The following is a 26005-nucleotide window of genomic DNA, read 5'->3' as shown; positions in this document are numbered from 1 at the left end:
CCCATTAACATGGCTTTTTTTAAAAACATTTTTGTTGAGGACATAGAAAAAATGTGCACAATGTTACCATTAGGTGAAAGGAATCTTGTGGTGGAAATTGAGCATTCAATTTAATGGACCAAAAGTTACAAACTCCATCACACTTACACACTGAGGACACCCGAGGGACTCATACTATTACAAAATCATTCACTGATGCTCAAGAAGGCAACACGATATGTTACAAGTGTAAGTTGTCTAAGTTTAGCCTTTTCAGGTGCCATTATGCTTCTAAATTGTTTTTTTTTTTTTGTCGTTGTTTTTTAAAGGTGTAGACATGAATCAAAATAACTTCCCATTCTACCTCGGAGAAATTCCTTTTCTTGGCTCCATTTTGTATTATCAGCTCTCAGCTTGACCTTTTATGGAGTTTTGTGGATGTCACTAAATGCCATGTATGTGCTTTGCACTTTACAGGTGATTCATCAGCATACTTTTTAGTACGATTCCAATCAGCGTTAAGAACAAAAACAAAACTGTGGCATATCGGAGAGGGATTTTTAGTTTGGCCTACGAAAACATTTACACACAACTTGGCACATGAGGCCTAATGTATGTTGTTAGAAGCACTATATAAATAAACTGAAAATAAAACAAGCGGAAGAAACTATACCCAACATTAGTTTAAAAAGACAGTGGAAAAAAAAAATATATATTATCCTTTCTGAGTTCTCTGATTTCAGAGAAACAGCTTTCTTCACAAATTTGCTATAGTTTTGGTAGACTAGCCGAACTTGCTGATGCAGTTTCTGAAAAAAGAAAGAAACATGTTTTATGCTGGTCTCAGCTTTTTTACCAGGGAGCAAACATGCCAAATTTGTTTGCTTCTTGGAAGACTCTGTGCTGGTAAGACATACCCTTTTTAATTTATTTTTTTAAGCATTTCCTTAATGACAAAATTAGCAAGCATGCATATGAACATATGAACTACATCACATTTGTTTCTTTTGGCATTATGGAAATTTCAGAGTACCCCTTCTTTGAGCACAGACTGACTCTTCTGTCAGTTAAATTCAAATTCTGCCACCAACCGATGACCAACTAAAACAAGGGGTCCAGCCAGCCTAGAAGGGGTGGCGCTTTATCCATAAATATAGGTGACAATGAAAATGGTAACAGACGAAAAAATAAAAAGATAAGTATTTTTAATCATGTTATACACACAAACATGTACTGTATAAAATTACTGATGGTAAATACTGTTATCGACATGTATAAAAGATGATAAATAGGTTCAGATGGTGTACGTGTGTTCAACAGGCCGAAGAGAACGCTCCATTCTTTAAAGTGGTCCAGTCCAGCTTTCCTATTTTTCCTGCAGTTCTTGGTTCAGATTATTTTTCATATAGGAGTCTAGTTTTACAGTCAGTTCTCCACTATGAGTCACTCAATCATCATATCCACCTCTTCATCCTCTGAACTCATGACCTCTGAAGAATCCTCGTCTTCCTCACAAAGGGAATCTGTCGCCGTCCTCTTCATCCCTCTCTGTTTGGACAGAGCCATGGCGTAGCGAATAGTGTACATGTTCCAGTCACAGCTGGGGAAAAATGCCATTGGTTTAAGTGGTTAAATACTGGACTTCAATTGTCAAATAATGTGTTTAGCATTAACAATCTACTTTAAAAAAAAAATACTAGTAACTACAAATGACTGGCATGCACTATACTTTAGGCCAATGGTTCTCAACCCGGGGGGTGTGGAGAGATCGGAAGGGGGCACAAATTTGTTTTCCAGAAAAAAAAAAAAAAAAGAAAAAAAAACACAGGACAGCATTTGGGTACTCGTGCATTTTATTGCTTTTCAAATAGAATGTGCATAAATGGAAAAATTATTTTCTTTTTGCTGGGGAGAGGCGGAGCTTGGCTTGCCTTTTTAGTAACAGTCAGTGCAGACCAGTGTTGCCAACTTAGCAACTTCTCAGACCCCTTTAGCAACTGTTTTGGGGGGCGGGCGCCTAACAACAAATCTAGCGACTTTCCAAATATCGCCAGTACTGTCCTGCAAGTGTGAGGTCTCGCTTTCCCACTGCATCTGTTCTGTTCAGTGAGGGGCGGTTCTTTAGTTACAACAGATTGAGAACCTCTGGTTTAGTCCTTAATGAAATTAAAGCTTGGAGCCTGGATGCTCTCTAGCCTTTGAGAGCTGGACTATAATTGATGTGTTTTGTGTCAGTGGCGTTTCTGGACTCACAGCTTGGAGAGGTCATCGTGGTGTTTCTGGCTGCTCTTCATCAGCTGCTGTATAGTCGGGAGTATTGCTGATGACCTGTCAATGAAATATGCTAGTTAAATTTGCAAAAAATTAATGCTAAGGACAACAGCATCATTTCACATTTTAGCTATTTCAGCAAAATCAAGCATACAGCAAGTAAGTAGAAGGACTATTGTACATTGTATTAAATGTAATATGCTTATTGTGCTTAACTTGGTATTTTTCCACGTATCCAGTCACAATATGGCACAATATTTAATTTTGCTGTTTGTTAGACTGAACCGTTTTGTTTAATCCTAGGTTATATGCACATGATTTCATGGATGTGTATACACACTGTATGGGTATGGATGGACAGGAATCTGGGCCACTCTGCATGTATAAACACATTCTTTATGCGTTCTGTTGCACCTGAATTTTAATTTTTCTATCTGTCCATTTTAAACATGAAAAAGGCTTGGACAAAAGTTACTACTCCGATGTTATTTGAATTATTTGGCGTATTCACAGGCCTCCAATGCTAGTCTACTGAAGCACGTTTCCTAATCATTTTGGGTCGCTCGATGTACAAAACGATGATGGTGATTACTACATATAAACTAATTAAATTTAAAAAGGCACAACTCTGTAGAAAAGTTTTCTAACAGATTCTGTAGTTATTTTCAGTAAGCACTCGCCATTTGCCTTATGATTAAATGAGTAAATCGGTAGCTATTAACACTTGAACTTAGACAGATAGATGAACAATGTTCTCGTTTTTTGGCTGGTGCACCAACAGGTTCATTACATAAATAAACGAAAGAGCTATTACATATAAGTAGGTCATTTCAGGCATTTATTTGGAGTCACTCTATTTTATAGCTAAATCTCAAATACATACTCTATTGGGCATACAGTGTTCTATTATGCACATGAAGCCATTTGAGATATAGCATAAATAAAAGACAGATGGTGACGTTTTTCCACATCAAAGCGGAATGGAATGCATTTAAGAATTAATTCCTGGTAGGGTGGGTTGTGGTTACTTGATACGACAAGTCAAGTTTATTGTATAGTCTATAAAAATTTTTTTATTATTCTGATCGTGCTAGCTAGAAAATAAGTACGTTTTAACAATTAAAATAAACTGTGATCTGCACAAAAATGTGTACTCTTGGTCCTTCTTACTTGTTCTTGAGCTTTTGCCCATGTATGGTGAGGAGATTGTGCGCCCAGGTAAGGTAGAAATGCAGGTGCCTGGACTTCTCCAGAGACGAAGCCACAAAGTCCAGCAGCTTTTCCACGTACACGTCTGGTAGGGAGCTGGACACCACTTCAACTTAATGCGCAAAAGAGAAGCCCACAATTAAAAAGATGCAATTCTTTTTTTATTCTGTAATCAACCTGCCAGGACCGTCCTGTCCTAACACAGCTGTCCTTGAGCAAGACCCTTAATCGTCTGACTGCTCCAGCATTAGCCAGGAGGCTCTGGCACAACAGGATGTGTGTTTATGAATAATACAAATGGCCAAATTTAGATTTCATAACACTTTATGTCATTCTACTTGAAATGAAGAGCCACATCATTTTTAGTTCAAGCCAAATTTGAACTCTGTGTGGAGCGCTTAAGTCAACAGCTCTTTTAGCGTCGCTCTATAGATAAGCTCGACCGGATATGTCAGTAGGTTTCCCATCACAGGAAAGTCTTCAGGATAGAGGATGCTATGCAGTTTCTCAATAACATGACAAGCTGCAGTTTTTTTTTTTCGAGAAAGAAAAAGAAACAATGCTGGTGAGGAAATGACTATTTACTAAAGAGTATACTCACTCAGACCTCAACATTAAATGTAAATATAAACCGGTAAACATATGACATTCTTTAATTAATTAAACGAATATAACTTTTACAATTAAATTTTATTTATATTGTGCTTTTAACGATGGACATTGTCTCAAAGCAGCTTAACAGAAATATAAAACAGGATACAGATTTTAAGTGTGTGGAGATGATAAGATGATATGAGGAAGAAACCTTGAGAGGAACCAGACTCAAGGGAACCCATCCTCATCTGGGTAACAACAGATAGTGTGAGAGTAAAAGAGAGTAAAAGACACTTGGGATGCATGTATTGGGAGGACAAGCACACCTCTGGCATGGTAAACGTAACTCATCTCCCATCAGGGATTTTTATAGCGTTTATTTTTATGCTGTTTTTTTCTGCCATAAGTAGATGTTTAACATCCAACAGAGAAAGACTTAAAGGTTAGGTTCATTTTAATGCGCCATTCTTCTGGGAAAACTTTCTTACAATCTTACCACTGGTCTACCGGAAATGTTCGGACATGAGGACTCTGAATGAAATCAAACATCCGTTGAAATATATAAAGATTACCATTTGTACTTACTTTGGTCATAAGGCACAGTTTCCAGCACTTCTCTAATGAGAGAGGTCTCATTCAGGCGAAAAGCGAGCACAATTGCTGACGTCCATTCCTTCTTCCTCAGCTGACGTCGGATGCTGGCTGGTGTGACATCCATGTCCAGGTCATAGGGGTCAAAAACCAGTGAGGCGTCTAGGGAGTAAATAAGCAAACCTTCCGTGGAGGCTGCCGCCCAGCTGCGTCCTGATTGAAGGACAGACATTGACAATACGATATGATTTTGTGTTCATATAACAAAGCCGTGCCCTGATTGGAGAAACCAAAATAAAGCAATACAATCTTTTTGATGCTGAACGGCAATCCTATGGTGTTATCGTTTCTACCAAGTCCCGAGGTGATCAGACTAAACAAAACTGCTAATCAGACTAAACAAAACTGAATGTTTTAGGAGCTGAAATGTGACCATGCATTTTTTTTTATTATTTTATTTATTTATTTTTTTAAAACAGCCTTCTGTTCCAGGAGTAAATTTCTCATACATTTTCTCCACTCCAAAATTCTTAAATTAAAATGTTTGAAGCATTGCATCAAACCAACCAGCAACAAAATAACTCATGCCCTTGTAACAATTATTTCTAAGAGTGGAAAAAGTTACAATACTATACTTACTGTCTTTTACAAGTGAATGTACAGTGATCCCATAAAGCATTGCGAATGAAAATCACAGAGTCAGATTTCCTCTAAAGTTTGTGTTTTGCATGTATTTTAGTGATTTGTTAATATGGTATGTGTTATAGTTTTTTGTATAAGCAACATGGTGTTTTATATTATATATAGCTCTAGTTGTGTTGGAACTAGATTGACCAGTGGATTCTACCGCTGTTTACCAATCTCGTAGCTGATGCTGACCGTGAAGTAACATGTAAACTTGTTCTTACTAATAATCAGATTCACTAATGTATAGCATTACAACCTCTGGAACCTGACTCGGTTTGCTTAAGTAGCTATAAATGACATAAATCTGTTTCATAGCATAAATGTAAAAAAATAAAATAAAATAAAATTATATATATATATATATATATATATATATATATATATATATATATATATATATATATATATATATATAAATAAAGCATATACAAGAATAGAAAGCTTACTTACCAGTGGGGGAGAAGCGGAGAGACGTGACGCGAATCTCTGGCTTGAAATGACGTGAGCTCATGTCACCTGAAGGGGTTTAACATGCGAGAGTTACTGTAGGACAGTTCTCTTTACTGACAGAGCATAATCTTGCATTACATTACACAACTGGGCCTCGTTCTTCGATTGAGCTGCTTGAGATAACTGTGTGCTTCCATGTTGAGCACAAAGTCCTCTGTCCTGAAGACTTTACAATTTTTTTTTTTTTACGCATTACAAAATACGTTCATCTGTTTATTAATAATGTTAGATTATGTGGCGCATCCACAACACAAGTCCTTGTGTATAAACTGTTAGTACAGAAACAATATGTACTTGAATGAATTCAGCAATAGAAACCTATGAAATGCCTTGAAGTCAGCATTTTTGTAAGCGCTGCTGCTACAGAAAACTAAATGAACATTTTCTGACCAATCAAATTTGAAAAACTGAGAACACCGCTGTGATTAAACAATTTTTGAGGTCGGCCAATGTATCGGTTTTGCCCATTAATCGACACCGATAACCAGCTGCTCGTTACCTACAAAAATCTACACCTATAGCATTTCCTGGTTGCGACCATTGTGGGAGCAGCTGAGAAGGGTCCTCTGTTGTTATGCAATATGAAAACGGCCTCTAGAGGCGAAATAAAAACTATCAGGGACTAACTTTGTTGTGATATTTGAAGTGTTTTTTGATTAATGTTGGATGTCTTTATTTTTATTTATTTGGAGGGTTACTTTTTGGTTCAGTTTGGTTGCATATATTTACTTTAAAATTTATTAATAGTTCATAAATTATATATCTATCTATCTCTCTCTCTCTCTCTCTCTCTCTCTCTCTCTCTCTATATATATATATATATATATATATATATATATATATATATATATATATATATATATATTCCATTAAAATGTCAGTGCAGTCAGTACTGTTTATTTTTATAATAAAGTTCAGCAATACTCAATTTGGAATATTCAATTATAAAAACTAATCGGTTGATTAGCTTAGTTATCAATAAAATTCACTATTGGTCGACCTCAAAAAAACAAAGCTTAAGTATAAATCATGATATAATATTGTTAATGTTGAATACGCAGGTTTGAGCGAACACATTTGTCTACCTAATCTACATTAGAACACACAAAAAATTCATCATCAGCAAAAATAGCTCTTTACTGAGTTCAAAATCATGGCAGCAGAAATCCTCTCACCTCTTCTGACCCCAGGCAGGCTGAGATTAACTCCATCCCCATCCCCTGTGGCTTCATCCACTAGTGCCAAGCTACCAAACTCCGTCATCTTACGCCTGTCCAGGAACTCCTAACGGTGCACAGTGACGTGAGAGTCAAAATTACAGAATGAGCTGAGATTACCGACCCTTAAGATTCATTATGACAAGATGAGACTGTACCTCCATGGCATCTAAAGACATATTGCAGGAGATTTCAAACTTCTTCATGAGGATCTGCTCCTTGATGTTGTAAATGCAAACAAACTTTGAGTGGCCACCAGCCAACATGGACTCACCATCGGCAGAATAACACAGCGAAGTGAAGGCCCTAAATGAATTAGAGTGGGATTATTTCTCTCATATTTCATCACTATAAGCACAGATGAGGCGTTCCTTCATAACCGATACTTGACTAATCATTATTAAAATTAATACAGCCTTTCTAAGGTTTCCCGAGTTTACTCTTTGTTTAAAACAAACAAACAAACAAACAGATTACAACATCAACTTTCAATAATTATTTCTTATTAAATCCTATCTGGGGAATTAATTTAACCTTGCAGGTCAACATCTGATAACCAATCACAATTTTTTTTTGGTGGAATTTGTATTGAACATGTTACAGGGACACTCTATTAATTCGTCAAACGTTAAAGCAAATAGTGTTCAGTATTCTCATGTAAGGCAATTGAAAGAAAAGGGCTGCTGTGTGAAGGATTGAGATATTTCCAACTTCATAGAATCTTGATTTACCAATGTGGATAAAAATACAATGTATTGGTGTCTTTTTTCTGCTCATGATGCTTATGGAGAGCTACGATTTTATGTCATTACTGCTGTGTGTGAAATATTTGTCAAATTGGAGGTGATAAATACTTAAACTCTTGTTTTTCTTATAACATTTATTAAATATATATATATATATATATATATATATATATATATATATATATATATATATATATATATATATATATATATATATTTTATGTATTATTGCTTTATTTCTGCTCAACGACAGCTAAAGCTGCAGTGAAACTGCTTTGCTTTTATTCAAATTTTGTTTTTTGAGCTAATGTGATTAGACAATTTCAACCAATCACATTACTTAATGGTCAGCCCCAGAAGTGGATCAAACCCCATAACACTGTTTATAAATGGACCAGAGATTAAACCATTTTTTTAGGCTTACTGAATCCAGGAAAAAAGAGCAAATATGCCAACCCTCTAAGAATAAAGTCTATAATATAAGACCATGTTTTTCTCTAATTAGCCTTTGGCGTGTCCAACTTATGTTTAGACTAAGGAGTGCCCAGGCTGTCTTCCGGCATGCAATAAACCATCTCTTTTATTATACCCTGGCTCTTGCTCTCCGGTTTCTTCAGGCATCTTACTTCTGGTGAAACGTCAGTATTTTGATGGTCATGCAGAAAGATTTACAATCACAATACCCATGAATTAGATGAAAAATAAAAGATCTGCAAAACAAAAAGGCTACATCTATGGATTGTGGACTACAGCCTGCCATCTATGGCGACAATCATTAAGTCTAGTCCTGAAGAGTGCAGCACAGTTGGTGGCTTTCCCACATAGAGACACCAAAGGACCTGTTTTTGATTAGTGTAATCAATACGCAGTTCTGTACTCTGCCCCCCAGAGCTGAAATTCTTCACCCCTGATCTACAGGATGACCGTTCAGTCCTGCTCTTGGGAATCAGGAGAAATCAGAGGTCTGGCAGTGATCCATTTAATGAATGCCTTTAGTGGGTTGAAATTAAACTCTGCAGTTTAAAGTCAAAGATGGCTAGGAATTGGGCTCTGCCCTGCAGCTGATTTTCGCCTCAGAAATACTCACTTGCCCTTGGCTGATTGTTTTGCTGTGATCTTGTCGGTCTCTTTGCGACCCGTTTGCAGGTCATGGCGGCCGACGATGGAGCCAGTCTGAGTCGCTGTCTGAGGATTCCAGAACGTGATCTCACCATCCAGAGAGGCCACGGCCAACTCCTGACCGTCCGGACGATAAGTCACTCCCAGACCTGAGCAGAAGGGAAAAGTCTGATACGTATATCCAGGAAGTGTTCTCTTACAATATTTACTTAAGATTCTCCCACTCTCTATTCATCATTATGATGAGAGGAGGCAGGTTGAACCGGCGATGTGATGATTCTCACCTGTGTCTTATTACCGCCAGGCTACTTACAGTGCTGTAAAAATGTATTTCCTCTGTTTTTGTCTCTCTCTCATACTAAATAGTTTCAGATCTTCAAATGAAATACAACATAAAACAAAGGCGACCAGAGTAAACACACTATACAGACTATACACACTATATATACTTATTTATTTTATTGAAGAGAGAGAGAAAAAAAAAAAAAAAAGTTATCCAACCCCCATCACCCATGTGAAAAACAAACTGCCCTTTAAACTGAAAATCTGGTTGTGCCAGCTTTAGCAGCAATAACTGCAACGGAATGCTTACGATAACTGGACATCAGTCTTTCACAACACTATGGTGGAATTTTAGTTCAGCCTCATTGGAGGGTTTTCAAGCATGAACTGCCCGTTTAAGGTCCTGCAACAGCATATCAACTGGTTTACGTCAAGACTAGGCCAATCCAAAACTTTAATTCAGCTTTTTTTGAGTCCTTCAGAGGTGGACTTACTCCTATACTTTGGATTATTGTCTTGCTGCATAATCCACTTGCGTATGAGTTTGAACTTTGATTGAAGACCGGACGTTCTCCTTTAGGATTTTCTGGTAGAGCGCAGAATTCATGTTTCCCTCAATTATTGCAAGTTGTCCAGGCCCTGAAGCAGCAAAGCATCCCCACACCATCACACTCCCACCACCATGCTTGACCGTAGGTATGATGTTCTTTTTGTGGAATTCTGTGTTTGGTTTATATCAAAGGTAACAGGACCCTGTCTTCCAAACAGTTCCACTTTCCACTCATCAGTCCACAGAACATTCTCCCAAAAGCTTTATGGATCATCAAGGTGTGTTTTAGCAAAATTCAGATGAGCCTTAATTTTTTTCCTGGTTAGCAGTGGTTTTCACCTCGCCACTCTTCCATGGATGCCATTTTTGTCCAGTGTCTTTCTGATAGTGGAGTCATGAACCTTTATTGATGCAAGAGAGGCCTGTTGTTCCGTTGATGATGTCCTTGGCTCTTTTTGTACCTTCCTGGATAAGTAGTTGCTGTGCTGTTAGAGGAATTTTGGAAGGTCGGCCACTTCTGGGAAGCTTCACTACTGTGCCGAGTTTTTCCATTTGGAGATAATGACTCTCGCTCTGGTTATTTGGACTCCCAGAGCCTCTGAAATAGCTTTGTAACTCTTCCCAGACTGATGTATTTCAATCACCTTCTTCTCATAATTTCTGGAATTTCTTTCAATTTTGGCATAGTGTGTTATTGGGTAAGACCTTTTAACCAACTCCATGTTGTTGAAAAAGTTCTATATAAGTGTTGATTTGATTGAACAGGGTTTGCAGTAATCAGGCCTGGTTGTGTCTAGTCCAGCTGAACCCCATTATGAATGTAGTTTTATAGATTTGGGGAATTAGTAACTATGGGGCCAAATACATTTTCACACAGGTCCTGCTGGTATTGGATACCTTTTTTGCTTCAATAAATTACATTACCATTTAAAAGCTGTATAGTGTGTTTACTCAGGTTACCTTTTGTTTTATGTTGTATTTCGTTTGAAGACCTAAAACTATTTTAGCATGAGATGCGATATATACACAGAAATCGAAGAAATCAGGATGGGGGAAAATACTTTCACAGCACTGTATTTGTGTTTCTTCGTGCTTTCAGTGACTCCTGTAACTGGCGAGAGACAGCGATATCTCTGGTGGAGCTTGCAAGACCATCCCCTACCCCTACCCACCCAACCACACACACATGCTGAGGAGCGAGAATTTGATCTTGATGGAGCGAAAGCTGCAAGTTCGTGAAAGATCCGTTTCTGTTGAATTGTCCTTTTTTGTGCGTTGAAACGCGCAGAATGAATAAATGTGAGCCCGGAATTCTGATAACATTCTGCCTGCCTCCTGAGTCTTCCACCACACCCTCACACACCAGATTCTACAAACATGTTTTTTAATTAGGCGAACACGCCCCATTAATATAGTTTACCATCAGAGGTGAGCCGCAGGATTTCTCTGGTTTGCCAGCTGTCCTTCATGTCCCACAATCGGACCGTTTTATCCCAGGACACACTGGCCAACACAGACTGTGTGGGACTAAAGCTCAGACTGCTCACTGGCCCCTCATGACCACTCAGCACCTGTCACACAGACAACAAACACACACACACAAAATTCACTGCTACTACACTTAACATGCCCCCCTTGCAAACTATAATATATGTTACCATTCTACATTAATATTTCATTAAGCGCTAACCGGCAGCCACAAGCTATTATTCATTATTATACAGCTCATAAAAGGGGTTTAGGCTGACCTCCAGAAGTCGTCCAGTCTGCATGGACCACAGGAAGATTTCAAACGAGTCCTGAGCTCCAGCACACACGAGTTCCCCACTTATGTCCACCGCTAGTGAGGAGAACTGCTTCGGCCGTGGAGAAGTTAGAGTTCTGAAGTTACGGTACCTAAAAAGAGACAAAAAAGTTGGACTGCCTGACTGGTATGCCCTAGTGAAGTTCACACTAGACCTTCAAACAAAAACGATAGAAAGAACAAGATGTGTGTGTGTGTGGTGCAAAATGTATGACAAAATTCTTCAGACTTTGGCGTGGTCACAATATCAATATTCCACATTGCTGACACGGTCTTTGGACCTTGCAATGGGCATGAAAATGATTTCATTGTATATTCTGTTACCTGTGCAGATCGAAAGCTCGGACAGTGCCGTCCAGAGAGGCGCTAACCACCACGAAGCCACTGGTAGTAAAGGTGACGTTAGTTATGCTGCTTGTGTGCTCTGTGAACGTGACGAAACACAGGCCGCTCGTTGTGTTCCACACTTTCACCTGAAAATGATGAAATGTTAGACAGAACACATGAGTCACTCATTTTACATCCCCACTTCGCAAAATAAACTTGCCTTGCCATCATCTCCTCCGGTGACCAGATACTGGCCGTCAGGAGAGTACGCCAGAGAGGCCATGTTGTTGAAGTGGCCTTGCTGCTTGAACACATAGGATTCACTCTGCCACTCCCAAACCAGCAGCTGTCCAAGACCTTTAAAACCAACAGGCAACTTGGTAAACACACAGGAAACAATTTCACTCCTACTTTCCTAATGGGACAATCACACTATTCTAGCTGGATTTGTTTATCCAAAGGAGGTTCAGCAATGGAATTTCAAAGGGACTCGATTGGTTACATCTTTGTAAATGTACTCTGAATGACACATAACTGCCCGGACGGACAATAACACAAGCACACTGAAAACTTAAGTTACAACATTAAACACTATGTCACCATAAATGCCATTGGGACAGGATAAAATGTCCAGGTACGTAGCAATTATCTTCATTGGATCTCTGCACCAACCACAGAGACAGGTGTGTATTCATAATGTATGCGTGGCAGTCAAACCAAAAATTCCACACACACCACGTACATCTCATTTGAATGAAAACTGACTGCTCTAAGCATCCATCAAAGGGTTTGATCATTATTGCTTATTCCACATTCCTATAACATCCTTACATAGGCTATACTTGTGCTAGGAATTCAATAACAGGCCTAAAACCCCAGGTAGGGTCACTTCTCTCGAAGTCCTTTTAAACGCTGACGATATTTTACGGCTCTGTGCTTTAAATCCAGCTTCGGTTTTGGTTTCATCAGGAGACAATCGTAAACACAGCTTCCTGGAGATATACACTCACTGGCTACTTCAAACACCCCTGCACATTCATGTAGTTATCCAATCATTTAGCAGCCGCACAACGTGTAAAATCATGCAGATACAGGTCAAGAGCTTTAGTTATAACGTTCACATGAAAAATGTGACCTAATGGACTGTGGCATGGTTCTTGTCAGATGGGCTGGTCTGAGTATTTCAGAAACTGCTGATCTTCTGGGATTTTCACACACACACACACACACACACACACACACACACACACACACACACACACACACACACACACACACCAGTCTCCAGAGTTACTCCAGTAACTCGTCATGACCATGGTGAGCAGAACAGCATCTCAGAATGCATCAAACACTGAACCTTAAGGCGAACGGGCTACAACAGCAGAAGACCACATCGGCTTTCACTCCTGTCAGTCAAGAACAAGAATCTGAGGCTACAGTGTGCACAGGATCATCCAAACTGGACAGCTGAAGATTGGAAAAATATCTGAAATCTGATGTATTCGGGCAGGACTAAAATCCCAGAGCTTCTCCAGTGATAATTACTTTACGTATAGGGCATTATGACATATTAGTTTTATATGGGCACGTGGGGTAGAGTCTGTACCTGAACAACCAAAGCCAATCCAGTCTCCGGTGGGGTTCATGGCTATAGCAGAAATCCTCTGATCTGAAATACTGGTGGTTTACACCAAAAGGAAAAAAATTAACAACAATAAACTGAACCTTAATATACAAATATCAACCATTATTATACAAGCACTGCAATTCCAAGAATATAACATGTTGTAAGTCTCGATAGAGGCAGGGAACACACACACACACACACACACACACACACACACACACACACAAACATACATATACAGTATTGGCAATCTTCTTATAGCCTAGGCCATCTTTATGTAGAGCAACAATTCTTTTTTTCAGATCCTCAGAGAGTTCTTTGCCATGAGGTGCCATGTTGAACTTCCTGTGACCAGTATGAGGGAGTGTGAGAGCGATGACACCAAATTTAACACACCTGCTCCCCATTCACACCTGAGACCTTGTAACACTAACAAGTCACATGACACCAGGGAGGGAAAATGCCTAATTGGGCCCAATTTGAACATTTTCACTTAGGGGTGTACTCACTTTTGTTGCCAGCGGTTTAGACATTAATGGCTGTGTGTTGAGTTATTTTGAGGGGACAGCAAATTTACACTGTTACACAAGCTGTACACTCACTACTTTACATTGTAGCAAAGTGTCATTTCTTCAGTGTTGTCACATGAAAAGATATAATCAAATATTTACAAAAATGTGAGGAGTGTACTCACTTTTGTGAGAGATATATATGTATTTACACATATATGGGTTCTGAATGTTAAGAATTCTGGCATCATGGTGTGTTTGGCCAAACCTGAGTGAGTGAATGAGGTCAAAGTCAGGCAGTTCGTGAAGGTGGAACGCTCCCGATGCAAAACCCGTCACAAGAATGTGTGTGTCCTTGTGGAAAGCGGCTGCTGTCAGGTTGTTGTAGTCTCCCTCTTTGTTGAAGAAGTGTCTGTGGTTTTAAAAACATTGTATTTAAGAAAAAACACCTTTACCACAAAGACAACTGTCCAGACAAAGCCTCAACACAATAGTTTAACATTTTACAAGTCAGTGCAAAACAAACTGTTTACTGTTTCGATAAGCACATCCAGGGTCACACATACTTGCTTCTCTGCTTGTAACAGACGTTTTTGATGCCCTCCACTTCTTTTGGCGCATCCGCACTCCCTTTTATCACCTCTCCCCTCGGCTGCCCGTCTTCTCCCATCAGTTCCTCGATCTCATCGTCCTCGTTCTCTTTGGATTCCTCCTCCGCCCGTCTCTTTCTTTCCTCCGCCATCTTCTTCCGCTCAGAGTATTTGGGTCCCTTGCGCAAGCCATCGAGCTCAGTGTCGCTCTCCCACACACACAGAGTGCCATCCTGACTCACGGTGTACAACTGCAGAACGACAATCAGAACAGGCCATTTTAATTTTTTTTTTGTCTTTGTCTTTTATGCTCTTTGACCCACAGCTACTAAAACATCAATAAATGCAGCTGAACGTTCGTCCGGTTTGACGACAACATGCTTTTAGTTCTTAACAACACACATGGATAAATCAGTTGTACTTAGGGAAATATCTCCATACGTTCACCAGAACCATGTCGACAAACAGGAGACGCTAAAAACTTACGTCCAGGCTGTCCTTCTCGAAGAAGCATCCCACGATGATGTCCTTATGACCGCCTATAGAGTAGTAGATCAGATTCGCCCATCGTTCCGCTCCAAAGATCCACGTGGTCATGTCATTACTCCCCACTGCAAAGCACCTGAGGCAACAAAGAACAGCTTAAAAACTCGCCACATAAAAGTGAAGGTGTGGTTGCGTTTCAATCGAGTTAATGTGATCAGGAAATGCAGCACAAATAATACAAATAAATTCTGGGTTTCCCATTTTGTACAGGACCTCTGACGGCTTTTATCTTTTTATGATGTAAAGTGGGTGGGACTCTAGGCTAGGCTTTACTCTCTCCGGTCATCTCCCAAGCTTTCATCAGAACTACGCACTCTGGATTCAAGGGAAATATTTTGACGCCTCTGCTATTATGTACCATTGTATGAGATTATCGTTAACATGGCATCTCAAGGAGTGGATGATTGTTTGCAGGATTTACATGGAATTATCATTATATCCAGTGCATGAACAGATTAGATTACCAAGGGCAAGTGTGTCTGAAGTAGTCTTTCTTCAATACCTTCCTTCCTGTTGAAGTATATTATAGGTATAGAGCCAATATATCGCGACGAATTCCTACCCACCAGCCAGCTCTCTCCTATCATACAGTACGACAGCTACCAACACAGAAGGGTCAGGGCGAACACGTACTTCATGGCGGAGACATGTAAAGAGAGCCAACCTCAATTTTTTTTTAAAAACTGCGTCACAAGGCAGCATGGAGGAAACGCTATACGCCCACTTCGGCGTACATGAGCTCACTGACGCCCACGATCGGCTGGTGTCGCTATGATTGACAGGGGGGAGAGAGTATGCCAGAGAGTCTGTCCTTCCATCCACACTGCATGGCCTCAGCATGGCTGGTTGTGGCATCATTGGGCTTGGGATTCATTCCTGTTGCACCACTCAGCAGTCAGTATGAAGAATATTTTAAGGACATTTGGGTCATACAAATTAGCAGCAAGAACAACTAGACTTGTTGGCGGTGGAGATATCCCCATTGACTTGTTAAATCTTTAACACCATGCTCCCCGGGACTTTAAAGAACACCACCATATGCTAGTGAAGTGGTACTACTTAGATTAATCATTTATCCTTTGTAAACATTTTCGTGCGATTCGCACTACATTTTGATGACCTCAAGCATAAAAGTAAACAGGAAAATCCTTTGTTCTAATTCATCAAGGCCTTAGCGTAAAGAAAATATGTGCTAGCAGGAGGCGTGAGGTGGTTAGTTGCAGTGCTGTACTTTGAGTCATCAGTCCAGTCGATGCAGGTCGTCTCATCGAACGGTCCATAATAACTCTTATCCAGAACAAACGCGTTGAAGGCCCGGTTCTTTCCAGGGGCATGGTACATCAGAGCGACGTTTTCTTTAGTAACCACAAACTTCCTATAAAAAGTAGACAAAACACCACATAATTAACGTAGGCTACAGACTTCAATCGAGTTATACGTGCCTGCCAGATGTGTGTGTGTGTGTGTGTGCGCTTAGAGCAACTTACTTGCCATCGGGAGAGAAGCGGATGCTGTTGACTGGCTTGTGAAAGTGATGATGGTAAAGTACAGCTCGAGTCAACAAGCTGACCAATACGGCTGCTCCATCTGCAACGCATGATTTAACACTAGTGAGCAATTCAGCACAAAAATCAGGAGAAGACAAATAAGAAGACACAGATACCTTCATCAACGAGTATGGCTGTATTTCCATCAGGTGAGAGCCCCACACAGGTAATATTCTTATTGGTGCTCACTGGTAACGTCTCGGACTTATTACTGAAACAACAGGGACGGGAGTAGTGTTAATCGTTTGGATGCTGATGCTCAATGAAAGAAAAGAAAAAAAGAACCGTGGATGAGCGCATGAACAAATGGTTTTTGTGTTTTATAACAATTTTCATAAATTGCATGGTATTCTTACCACATTTATGCTAGTGTAAGGATATGTTTAAGGCACTTCTGTAAGATCCTCTGGATAAAATTCATTCATTCATTCATTCAAGCACTGATTGACCTGTAAGGAATAAAGCTCTTAGGGATTTGCTGTTAGAGAATAATTAGCGATGGGGTTGTGTGATGTCATCCATTGCAACGTGGGGTCACTGTGACCAGCACGTCCCGAAGGGTTTCATTCTTTTTATACTGTAGCGATTGCAAGTTTGACTTTGAGCTGTTACTACAGAAACGATAACACAATAGAACAAGCGCATTAATATAAACCTGTGATTCGATTTACAGCCAGAACTACTGTCACTGCTTCTGCGTGTGAGGAATCACACGCAACTAACTTCTTTCATTTACGGGCCATGTTAACTGTAACTATAAGCTCTTAAAATGCCCGAGGTGTTGTTCTGTAATAAATTAAAGGATTGTAATCGTTGACGAAAGCACTGTGAGTCGGCTTTGGACTGATGTGAAGTGTCCTCTTACACAGTTGAGGTCAAATGTTTACATATGCCTTGCAAAATGTTACTAATTAAAAAGAATATATAATCATGAACATTGCGTTTTTATTTAACACTGCCCTGAATCAGCTATTTCACATAACAGATGTATACATACAGTCTACAAGACACAATAATAACTGAATTTACACAAATGAACCAGATCAAAAGTTTACACACGCTTGATTATTAATACTGTGTGTGTTCCCTGGATGATCCACGACTGTTTTTATGTTTTGTGATAGTTCTTCACGAGTCCCTTGTTTGTCCTGAGCAGTTAAACTGCCCACTGTTCTTCAGAAAAATCCTCCAGGTCCTGCACATTCTTTACTTTTCCAGCATCTTCTGTATATTTGACCTCTTTCCAACAGTGACTATATGATGTTGAGATCCATCTTTTCACAGTGAGGACAACTGAGGGACTCATACACAACTATTACAGAAGATGTAAACATTCACTGATGCACAAGAAGGCAACACGACACATTAAGAGTCAGGGGGGTGTAAACTTTTGAACAGGATGATTGGTGTAAATTATTTTGTTTAAAGATCTTTTTTTTCCCCCCCATTTAGTACTGCCCTTCAGATACTAAATAAGATATTTACATGTTTCCCAGAAGACAAAATAACAATTTACACCGGTCATCCTGTTCAAAAGTTTATACTCCCCTGGCTCTTAATGTGTCGTGTTGCCTTTTTGGGCATCAGTGAATGTTTACACCTTTTGTAATAGTTGTGTACGAATCCCTCAGTTGTCCTCAGTGTGAAAAGATGGATCTCGAAATTTTTCCCCTTGTTTAATATAAACGCATTATTTAAAATGTGTTTGTTAGTCATGCGACGTGTTCAGCATGTGAATGACTCAAGTCCCCGTGAATGAGTTACTGCAAATATATATATATATATATATATATCAGGCATTAATATAAACCTGTAATTTGTCTTGCAGCCATAACTACTGTCAGAGCTGCTGTAAAGGAAATGGATCAACACCTTCTGACCAATCAGATTTGAGAATTCAATGGCGCTGTGGTATAAATAGTATTTAGTCCTTCTTCTTTGTTTAATTTTCTGGACACGGTCTGATGGTTGGCTGACAAAGCTGACTGTGTTGAAATGGAATGTTAAACCCTGCCAATGCTAGAAACAAAAACTGATCACGTGTGTGTCACTTACTTCTTCAGGTCGAACACAGAGATGCGGTTTCCAACCGGACTGATGACTGAATTGCCATCTTTAGAGAACGTCAGATTCCCATGGCGATAAACAGCCCCCAATAAGTTGGAAAACTGCAAACAGGAAGTAAACAAGCAGGTCATTCCATGTCAATTTAACCAAAGTCCAAAAAGTGGATACAAATGGATTTTATTTTAATTACAAATATTTTATACGAGCTTTTAGATAAACAACTTGGCATTCATGAAAATCCTGTAAATTCTGAAAAACCTCTGTATCCTACTCACACTCACTGCAACTGAGAATTACCCAGTACTGCTGATTAGATATTGATACTTCACAACATATAGGTGGTTTTATTTTGAACGAGTGCCAGATTTCTTGTACAAATTAAGCTTTCTTCACTTTTTTCTTGGTTTTTATTTCACTGATCCAACAAAGATGCACTCTTGTATAATGTTGTGATCAGTGTTATGTACGTTCACTACCAGTCAAAAGTTTAGACACACTCATTCTTTATTTCTCCCCCAAATTTTAGAATAATAATAATAATAATAATAATAATAATAAAGTCATCAAAACTCTGGAGTAACACAAATGGCACTATGGGAATTATGTTGTGATAAAAAATCCAAAATAAATCAAAATAATTGAGTATTTTAGCACCTTCAAAGTAGACGCCCTTTTTGCCAAGAATTTCCAGAAATGTATTCTTGGCATTTTCTCAACTGATTTCTTGAGGAATTTCCCTGAGATGCTTTTTAAACCGTATTAAAGGAGTTCACACCGACGCCGGACTCTTATCGGCTGCTTTTCGGAATATCTCACCCCGAGTCGTCCGTTTGAAAAAAATATTTATTTTGTAGATAATATGTTAGTTTTCTAATGAAAGAAATGAATACGTCGGCACGATTATATTTTTGTCTACGACACGGATTTCAAACATTTAATCACACACCTTCAGATCAAAAGCTTTTTAAGATCATGAGGAACATTTCAGTCGAGTGTCTCCAAACTTCTGACTGGTAGTGTAAATATTTATATATCTATCTGTCTTCATTTCTGAAATATTGTCCCTTTGCAATTCCTGCATATCTGAAGCACTTTTCAGATGTCAGTACTGCAGATACAGACTTAACACAAGCTGGAGATTTATAGTAGTTGGTTGTATATAAACTGTCTACAATACTGATGTTTCTGTGTGAATCTGAAAAGACTTCAGAATGACTTTTCGGCCATTTTGAAGGGCAATAACTCAGATACAGCCTTGCTATGAGATGGATTACCTGAGCAGTACACTAACTCTGGCCGGAAATATTTACAAGCGCACAGATTTATTTCCCTTTCCATTATTTCCTATGCATGGCGTTTTAAAAACCCATGATCAGATGACTACAATATTTAAGACTGGCCCGTCCTTTGTATCAAACTTTATGTACTAAATGTTTCAGTAAATACTGATATCTTCGTGCCACCACCTCGGGTTGAGTTGATATGGATAAACTCAAACGCACGGCTTATTTCTAAACACGCCCTTTGTGTTTCTTGTTAGGATTTTGAACATTACCTGTAATTTAACTCCAACTAACCGTATGCTAGCTAGCTAGCTAGCTTAGCTCTCTCTCTTCTACCGGACAATGAAAGACTCACTGTAAGCATGTTGAGAGAGTTATGTGGTCAGAACATACCTTGTATGCAAACTTCATCCTCGTCTCAAATAGCGTTTAAATATTTACATTATTCACGTGTAGACCTGAGCAGAAAGTCCGGTATATACAGGAACCTGCTTCGTTACACCACAAACACGTGTGTATCTGTACGGGTGTGTTGACGAGTAGTACTTCCGGGTCAGACGTTACAAAATAAGATTACAACGTAAATGGTTTATAAAATAAAATGACAAAATTATCAGTAAAAACGATTCGAATAATAAGTGTTCGAGATTAATATCAATGATAAAGAGGGAGTAAATGCCTCGGCTCAGTAATGTAGAATATGTACAAGTCGTGAAATGGCCATTTTATATACAGTGAAGGGGAAATACGTGTCCTGTTTTTGTTTTTTTTCATATACTTAAAGTGCATATAGCAACTTCAAATTTCCACAGATTATGTCTTTTCTTTTTGTACTTATAAACATGAGCAAAAAATATGCATTGCAAGTATTAACGAAGATTATTAAAATAATAATAATAATAATACTTAGACAGTAGACAGTAGACCTTTCATATCAGCTGTAACATTAAAAGCACTGGCAGATGAAGTGAATAACATTGATTATATCATTACAATGGCACCTGTCAAGGGAGTGGGGTATAATTTATTAGGCAGCAAGTGAACAGGCAGTTCTCGAAGTTGATGTGTTGGAAGCAGGAAAAATGGGCAAGCGTAAGGATCTGTGTGAGCTCAAGGTGTTGACTTGGCCTCCAAATTCCCCAGATCTCAATCTGATCGAGCATCTGTGGGATGTGCCGGACAAACACGTTCGATCCATGGAGGCCCCACCTCACAACTTACAGGACTTAAAGGATCTGCTGCTAATGTTTTGGTGCCAGAAACCACAGCACACCTTCAGAGGTCTTGTGGAGTCCATACCTCGACAGGTCAGAGGTGTTTTGGCAGCACAAGGAGGACCTACACAATATTAGGCAGAAGGTTTTAATGTTGTAGCTGCTTGGTGTTTGTCAATCAAACTGTCTTCTTCCACAAGTCGGCGACTCATACCAGTGTCACACACGCTCACATGATACATTGTCAGTATGATTGTTGTAAGGCCACAGTGAAAATATAATAATATTTTTTCTCTTGTGAGGTCAGTGCAGAAACTAAACAAATCATAAAGGAAGGGAGAGCATTGTGTGTATGCTTTGAGTGAAAAAATTATTACTCACCTGATGAGGTCAAACCCTTTATGAAGTCACCAGTGGTGGTCCTATGGTGGACATTTTCTACTAATAGATGAGGTAGTAAGGTGAAGGAAGACTGACATATCACAGACTAAGCAAAAGATGAGTTTCAGGTCAGCATGGTAGAGCAGGTCGCGCTGCCGCGACACAGCTCCACAGTCGGCTGATCTGGGGTTAACTCTCCAGATTTTCCCAGTTGGTGGTTGGTTAGACTAAATTGCCTGTAGGTGAAAATATGTGTGAATATGTGTGTGTATGGTGTCCTGTGATAGCCTGGTGATAAACAGCATCCCATCCTCACAGTTAGTGGACCTTAGATAGGATCCAGATCCACCAGGATAGATCAGCTACTGTTGATGATGATGATGATGATGACTTTTGCACTTTTCCACAGCTGTAATGGGTCTCACAAACCCACTGTTGATTAGATCACCAGTAATGGACATGACTAATTTTAAAATCGTGCATAGCATCAAATGGGATAGAGTCAGTAATTGTACACGTATATAGTGACAAAATGGGTGAACATAATAAAAGGGTCATTACGTGTAGCTACAAGGTGACTGAGTGTACAAGGTACAGCTGAGTGTATAGTAGATAGAGATTGTTTGTTAGTAGTAGTACCCCTCAGTGGCCACCAGGTAGCACCACGAGACACATTTTTCAGCCTGTTCAAAATCAAGACACTAAACAACCGACGAATATTTTGTAAAACTCCATGCACAAACTGTGCGTTTACACGTGCATCAGTGTGTGTATTTATGTATGTATGTATGTCGATAAATAAAGAGATTCGTGGTGTTGAGCGGTCATCACATGAAGTAAGTTGATCCTCTTACAAGGTGGGGCTTCGTCATGACGTCACGGGCTCATTTGCATATCTCCCTGCATATATATGGCTGTGCGCAGTGGCGCGCCACATTGCTGCAACCCCAGAGTTATTCGAGATCTGAAACGCTAACTGGTCTATATAGGTATGCATTCTGATTTTTTTTTCTTTTTTTCTTTCTTTCATGTAATGCTCGTATTCTTGATTGCTGCTGGTGCTACAGGTTGATTGATTGATTATTGATGTTTAGTCTGAAGATTTGATTGTGTCGCATCATGATGATATTTGATGCATGTTATGCAAAAAGAGTATAAATGAGTCAGTGAAGAATGACGTTTTTTATTGCATTTTGTTAGTCTGTTTTGTTTGTGTGTAAATGAGGAAATCAGGTCAGCTGATACGTTTCCTTTGTTGCACGCGCGCCTTTGTGCTGCAGGGCTGTTAATGCATGCTGATTAGTCCCTCTGGCGCTTAATACCTATAAAATGCATGAATGAGAACACAACGGATGTGTGCATTGGGACAGTGGGGTTGGGGTGTGACTGAAACGTTAGATTCCTGTATTTTAGAGATTACTCCAGGATAGGCGGTGGTTCCTACCAGACTGTGCACGAGCGTTGAATTCGCAAATCTTTGTGCGCGCACGTGGGGGTGCGCAAAAATGTCTGGGTTTTTTTTTTTTTAATGCTAATAACTTATTCCACAATAATCTTTGTGTAGTTGGCTGCATGCATTGCATTTCGCGCATTTATTTTGCGACGTCGCGTTGATGTGTAATGTTCTGGGGGGTTTTTCTTGTCTCTTTTTTTCGGGGTTATTTTTTCAGACGCCATTCAAAAAGGGTGCGGTTTTGTTCTCTCTTGTGTGGTCAGTGCAGTCACTGAGCTTTTGTCCAGCCACAATGTTAAACTACACAAGGTGGTTTTTAGTGACAAGAACATTGTAGGTGGTTTAAATGATTTTTCTGAAGCAAAAAAAATACTAAAATCAATTTTGCACTTTTTTGGTTTCCTGACAGACACTTGCAACCATGTCTGACAAACCCAATCTCGATGAAGTCACCAACTTCGACAAGAGCAAGCTGAAGAAGACTGAGACTCAGGAGAAGAACCCGCTCCCATCTAAAGAAAGTAAGGAAGTGGTTGGGTTTTTGTGGTTTAAAATAAAATAAAAATCAAAGGTCAAAGTGGCATTACCGAAGGCCTTGTGATGGCGATGATCAAGATGAAGTGATTTCCAGCAATATTGTGCAAGATTTTAGAGTTGCAAGGGAAAAAATGGGTGTGGTGGTCATGATGGTATCTAATTGTTCTTTTTCTCCTGCTTCTGCAGCCATCGAACAGGAGAAGCAGGCGACATCGTGAAGACCCCAAGCCGCCATCATGCACTGTGCACACCCCCTTTCCCACACATTGCCTTCTTTTTGTTCACTTCTTTTAGCTGTATAACTCTGTAACCAAAATGTCCAAAAAAAGGAAAAAAAAATGCTTAAAAGAAAAACCTAAAGCTGCCATCAACGTTGGGTGGACCTGAAATCATCCTCCACCAACAGCCAGAAGACAAACCATCCACCCACCCCCCTTTTCCAAACCAGCAATGAAAGAGCGCTTCTAACAGTTTGGCGCATGTAGTTTGGATCCATCTGGCTTCCATGGCCTCGGCTATTGGTGTAGAGACAGAGGGGCAAAGGACAAAGGGGGCGTGGCTTCGGAATGTGGACATTCCCAAAATTTTCATTGACCAATCGGGGTATGGCTTTATGCCAATGTGTGACCTTCTCACCAATTTGTGGCGTTTCTTTTCTTTCTTTTGTTTAATTGAGTTTTACAGTAAAATGCACATGTACTTGGTTTTTGTTTGTCATCAATGATTAATACATTCTTGTTAGCGCTGCTTCAGGCAAATGCTTTTTGATTGACACAAGAGGAAGAGGAAATGGAGGAAGCCACCTAGATGAGGAAACATTCCTAAGGCACAAGAGAGTTTAAAAAAAAAACTGATTGTACCCTTAATTTTTTTGTACGTGTGGGTTTTTTATTTTATTTTTTGGGGTTGCTTTTTGTGTTGTGCCCAATCTCAGTTGTCATGTATGGAAGCTGTCAATTCTGGAAATGAGATTCCATGTTGCTTTCAAGTGTTGATGAAAATTTTTTTTCCATGGGTTTCTGTAAAACTCAAACCATGTTATTTTGCCACAAACCTATTCTCAAAAATGGAAAAAGGAACATGTCGTAATAAAGCCTTTGTTATCAAAATGGTTTTCTGCCCCATTGTTTACTTTCAATTACACTTTTAAAAAAAAAAAAAAAAGGACCATTTTCCAGGATATGGGGGGAGGGGGTTAACAATACATCAGAAATAAGTAGTGTTGAATCTACTAGTTGGTCAACGTTAGCATTAACGTTTGTGTGCATAAAGGTAAACTGCTAATTGAACAGGATATCCAACATTCTTCATAATGTACTAGTTCAAAGGATTCCAATCTGGAAATTTACTGTTTTTCTGATGTTTGAACATTAATCCGAGTAGCTGGCAGTGAGGCTCCCTGACTCGCAGGTGGGGACTTTGCACTTGGACCATCCAATTAGTGTGCAACTCTACGCTGTGCATGCTGAGTTAAAGCCTGCTTCCTTTGCCTAAGATTAGTGTTTACCTGCAAAGCCTTACAGCATTACCTGAGTTAGTGTTCGACGGTTATACTACCAAAAAAGTGGCCTACATGACGTTTTGTGTCCTTGAGATACAATGAAATCACTGATGTAAATGAAGCTTTAGACATGAAGTCAATATTGTTGATTCATGACTCCTGCACATGTGAGTTTTGCTATTTTGGGTATGAATGCAGGTGTACACTAGTATGACAGTCTAGTCTGATAATGAAATCTGTTGCTTGATGCATTACTAGTGTTATCACAAATTTGTCTTTTTTTTTTAAAAAAAATAATGTATGAATTGTTTTAAGTGCTAAATGGGAGTGATCCTCTTAACAGTTTCCCTAATGAAAAAATTTAATCTTTGTACTGTTACTACAGTGTTATGCATCTACTGTCATCTCCTTCAAATGTGATGTATTACAAACTGGATGCGTTGCATAATGATACATATTAATTCACATCATTTGTTCATATGATGTATTGTTCATTTGTGTGTGGAAATATGTAAAAATCTGTGGCATTTAATTTCACCAATCACAATTTGGCTCAATTTGCCATTTCCTTCACACTTTCCAAACAGTAATCTAGCAGTTAGCAACAATACCTCTTTCATTGCATGACCTAACAACTACTTATCTAATTTGTATGTGAATGCTAATCTTCTACAAACCACATTTAGCTAGTTTAGTTAGACCATGATGCTATCAAACCCACAGGCATACTACCTAGGGCTAGCTAACGAGTAAAAAGAAATCCAACTTTTCTTTGAAACATGAAATGTTAACTTATTTAAACTCTAACATCATACAAAAATATTTATTAGCCAGCTAGCTATTAACGTTTATCCCTAAACAATT

The 26005-nt window shown here is 39.2% G+C and overlaps 2 protein-coding genes across 2 annotated transcripts; one reads left to right on the top strand and one right to left on the bottom strand.

The window, feature by feature from the left end:
* Positions 1-1167: 1167 nt before the first annotated feature.
* On the bottom strand, positions 1168-20607 carry pwp2h (PWP2 small subunit processome component). Its single transcript, XM_017458040.3, has 21 exons — positions 20449-20607; positions 18761-18873; positions 16822-16916; positions 16646-16745; positions 16390-16533; positions 15099-15234; positions 14589-14863; positions 14291-14434; positions 13493-13563; positions 12107-12243; positions 11884-12032; positions 11504-11651; positions 11176-11326; positions 8892-9072; positions 7217-7364; positions 7017-7125; positions 5782-5847; positions 4639-4857; positions 3421-3571; positions 2233-2307; positions 1168-1579 (listed from the first exon to the last, which is right to left on the bottom strand). Exons 1-21 carry the CDS (start codon positions 20464-20466, stop codon positions 1423-1425), a joined length of 2787 nt encoding a protein of 928 aa, XP_017313529.2. The 5' UTR covers positions 20467-20607; the 3' UTR covers positions 1168-1422.
* Positions 20608-22509: 1902 nt separating this feature from the next.
* On the top strand, positions 22510-24749 carry LOC108258993 (thymosin beta 4 X-linked). The gene is made up of 3 exons (XM_017458091.2): positions 22510-22639; positions 23513-23624; positions 23827-24749. Exons 2-3 carry the CDS (start codon positions 23525-23527, stop codon positions 23856-23858), a joined length of 132 nt encoding a protein of 43 aa, XP_017313580.1. The 5' UTR covers positions 22510-22639; positions 23513-23524; the 3' UTR covers positions 23859-24749.
* Positions 24750-26005: the final 1256 nt, after the last annotated feature.

This window comes from Ictalurus punctatus, chromosome 26 (genome assembly GCF_001660625.3).
Source record: "Ictalurus punctatus breed USDA103 chromosome 26, Coco_2.0, whole genome shotgun sequence".
Lineage (NCBI taxonomy): Eukaryota > Metazoa > Chordata > Actinopteri > Siluriformes > Ictaluridae > Ictalurus > Ictalurus punctatus.
Note: the sequence above shows the minus strand (reverse complement) of the source record. Positions and strands in the feature narration are given on the sequence as shown.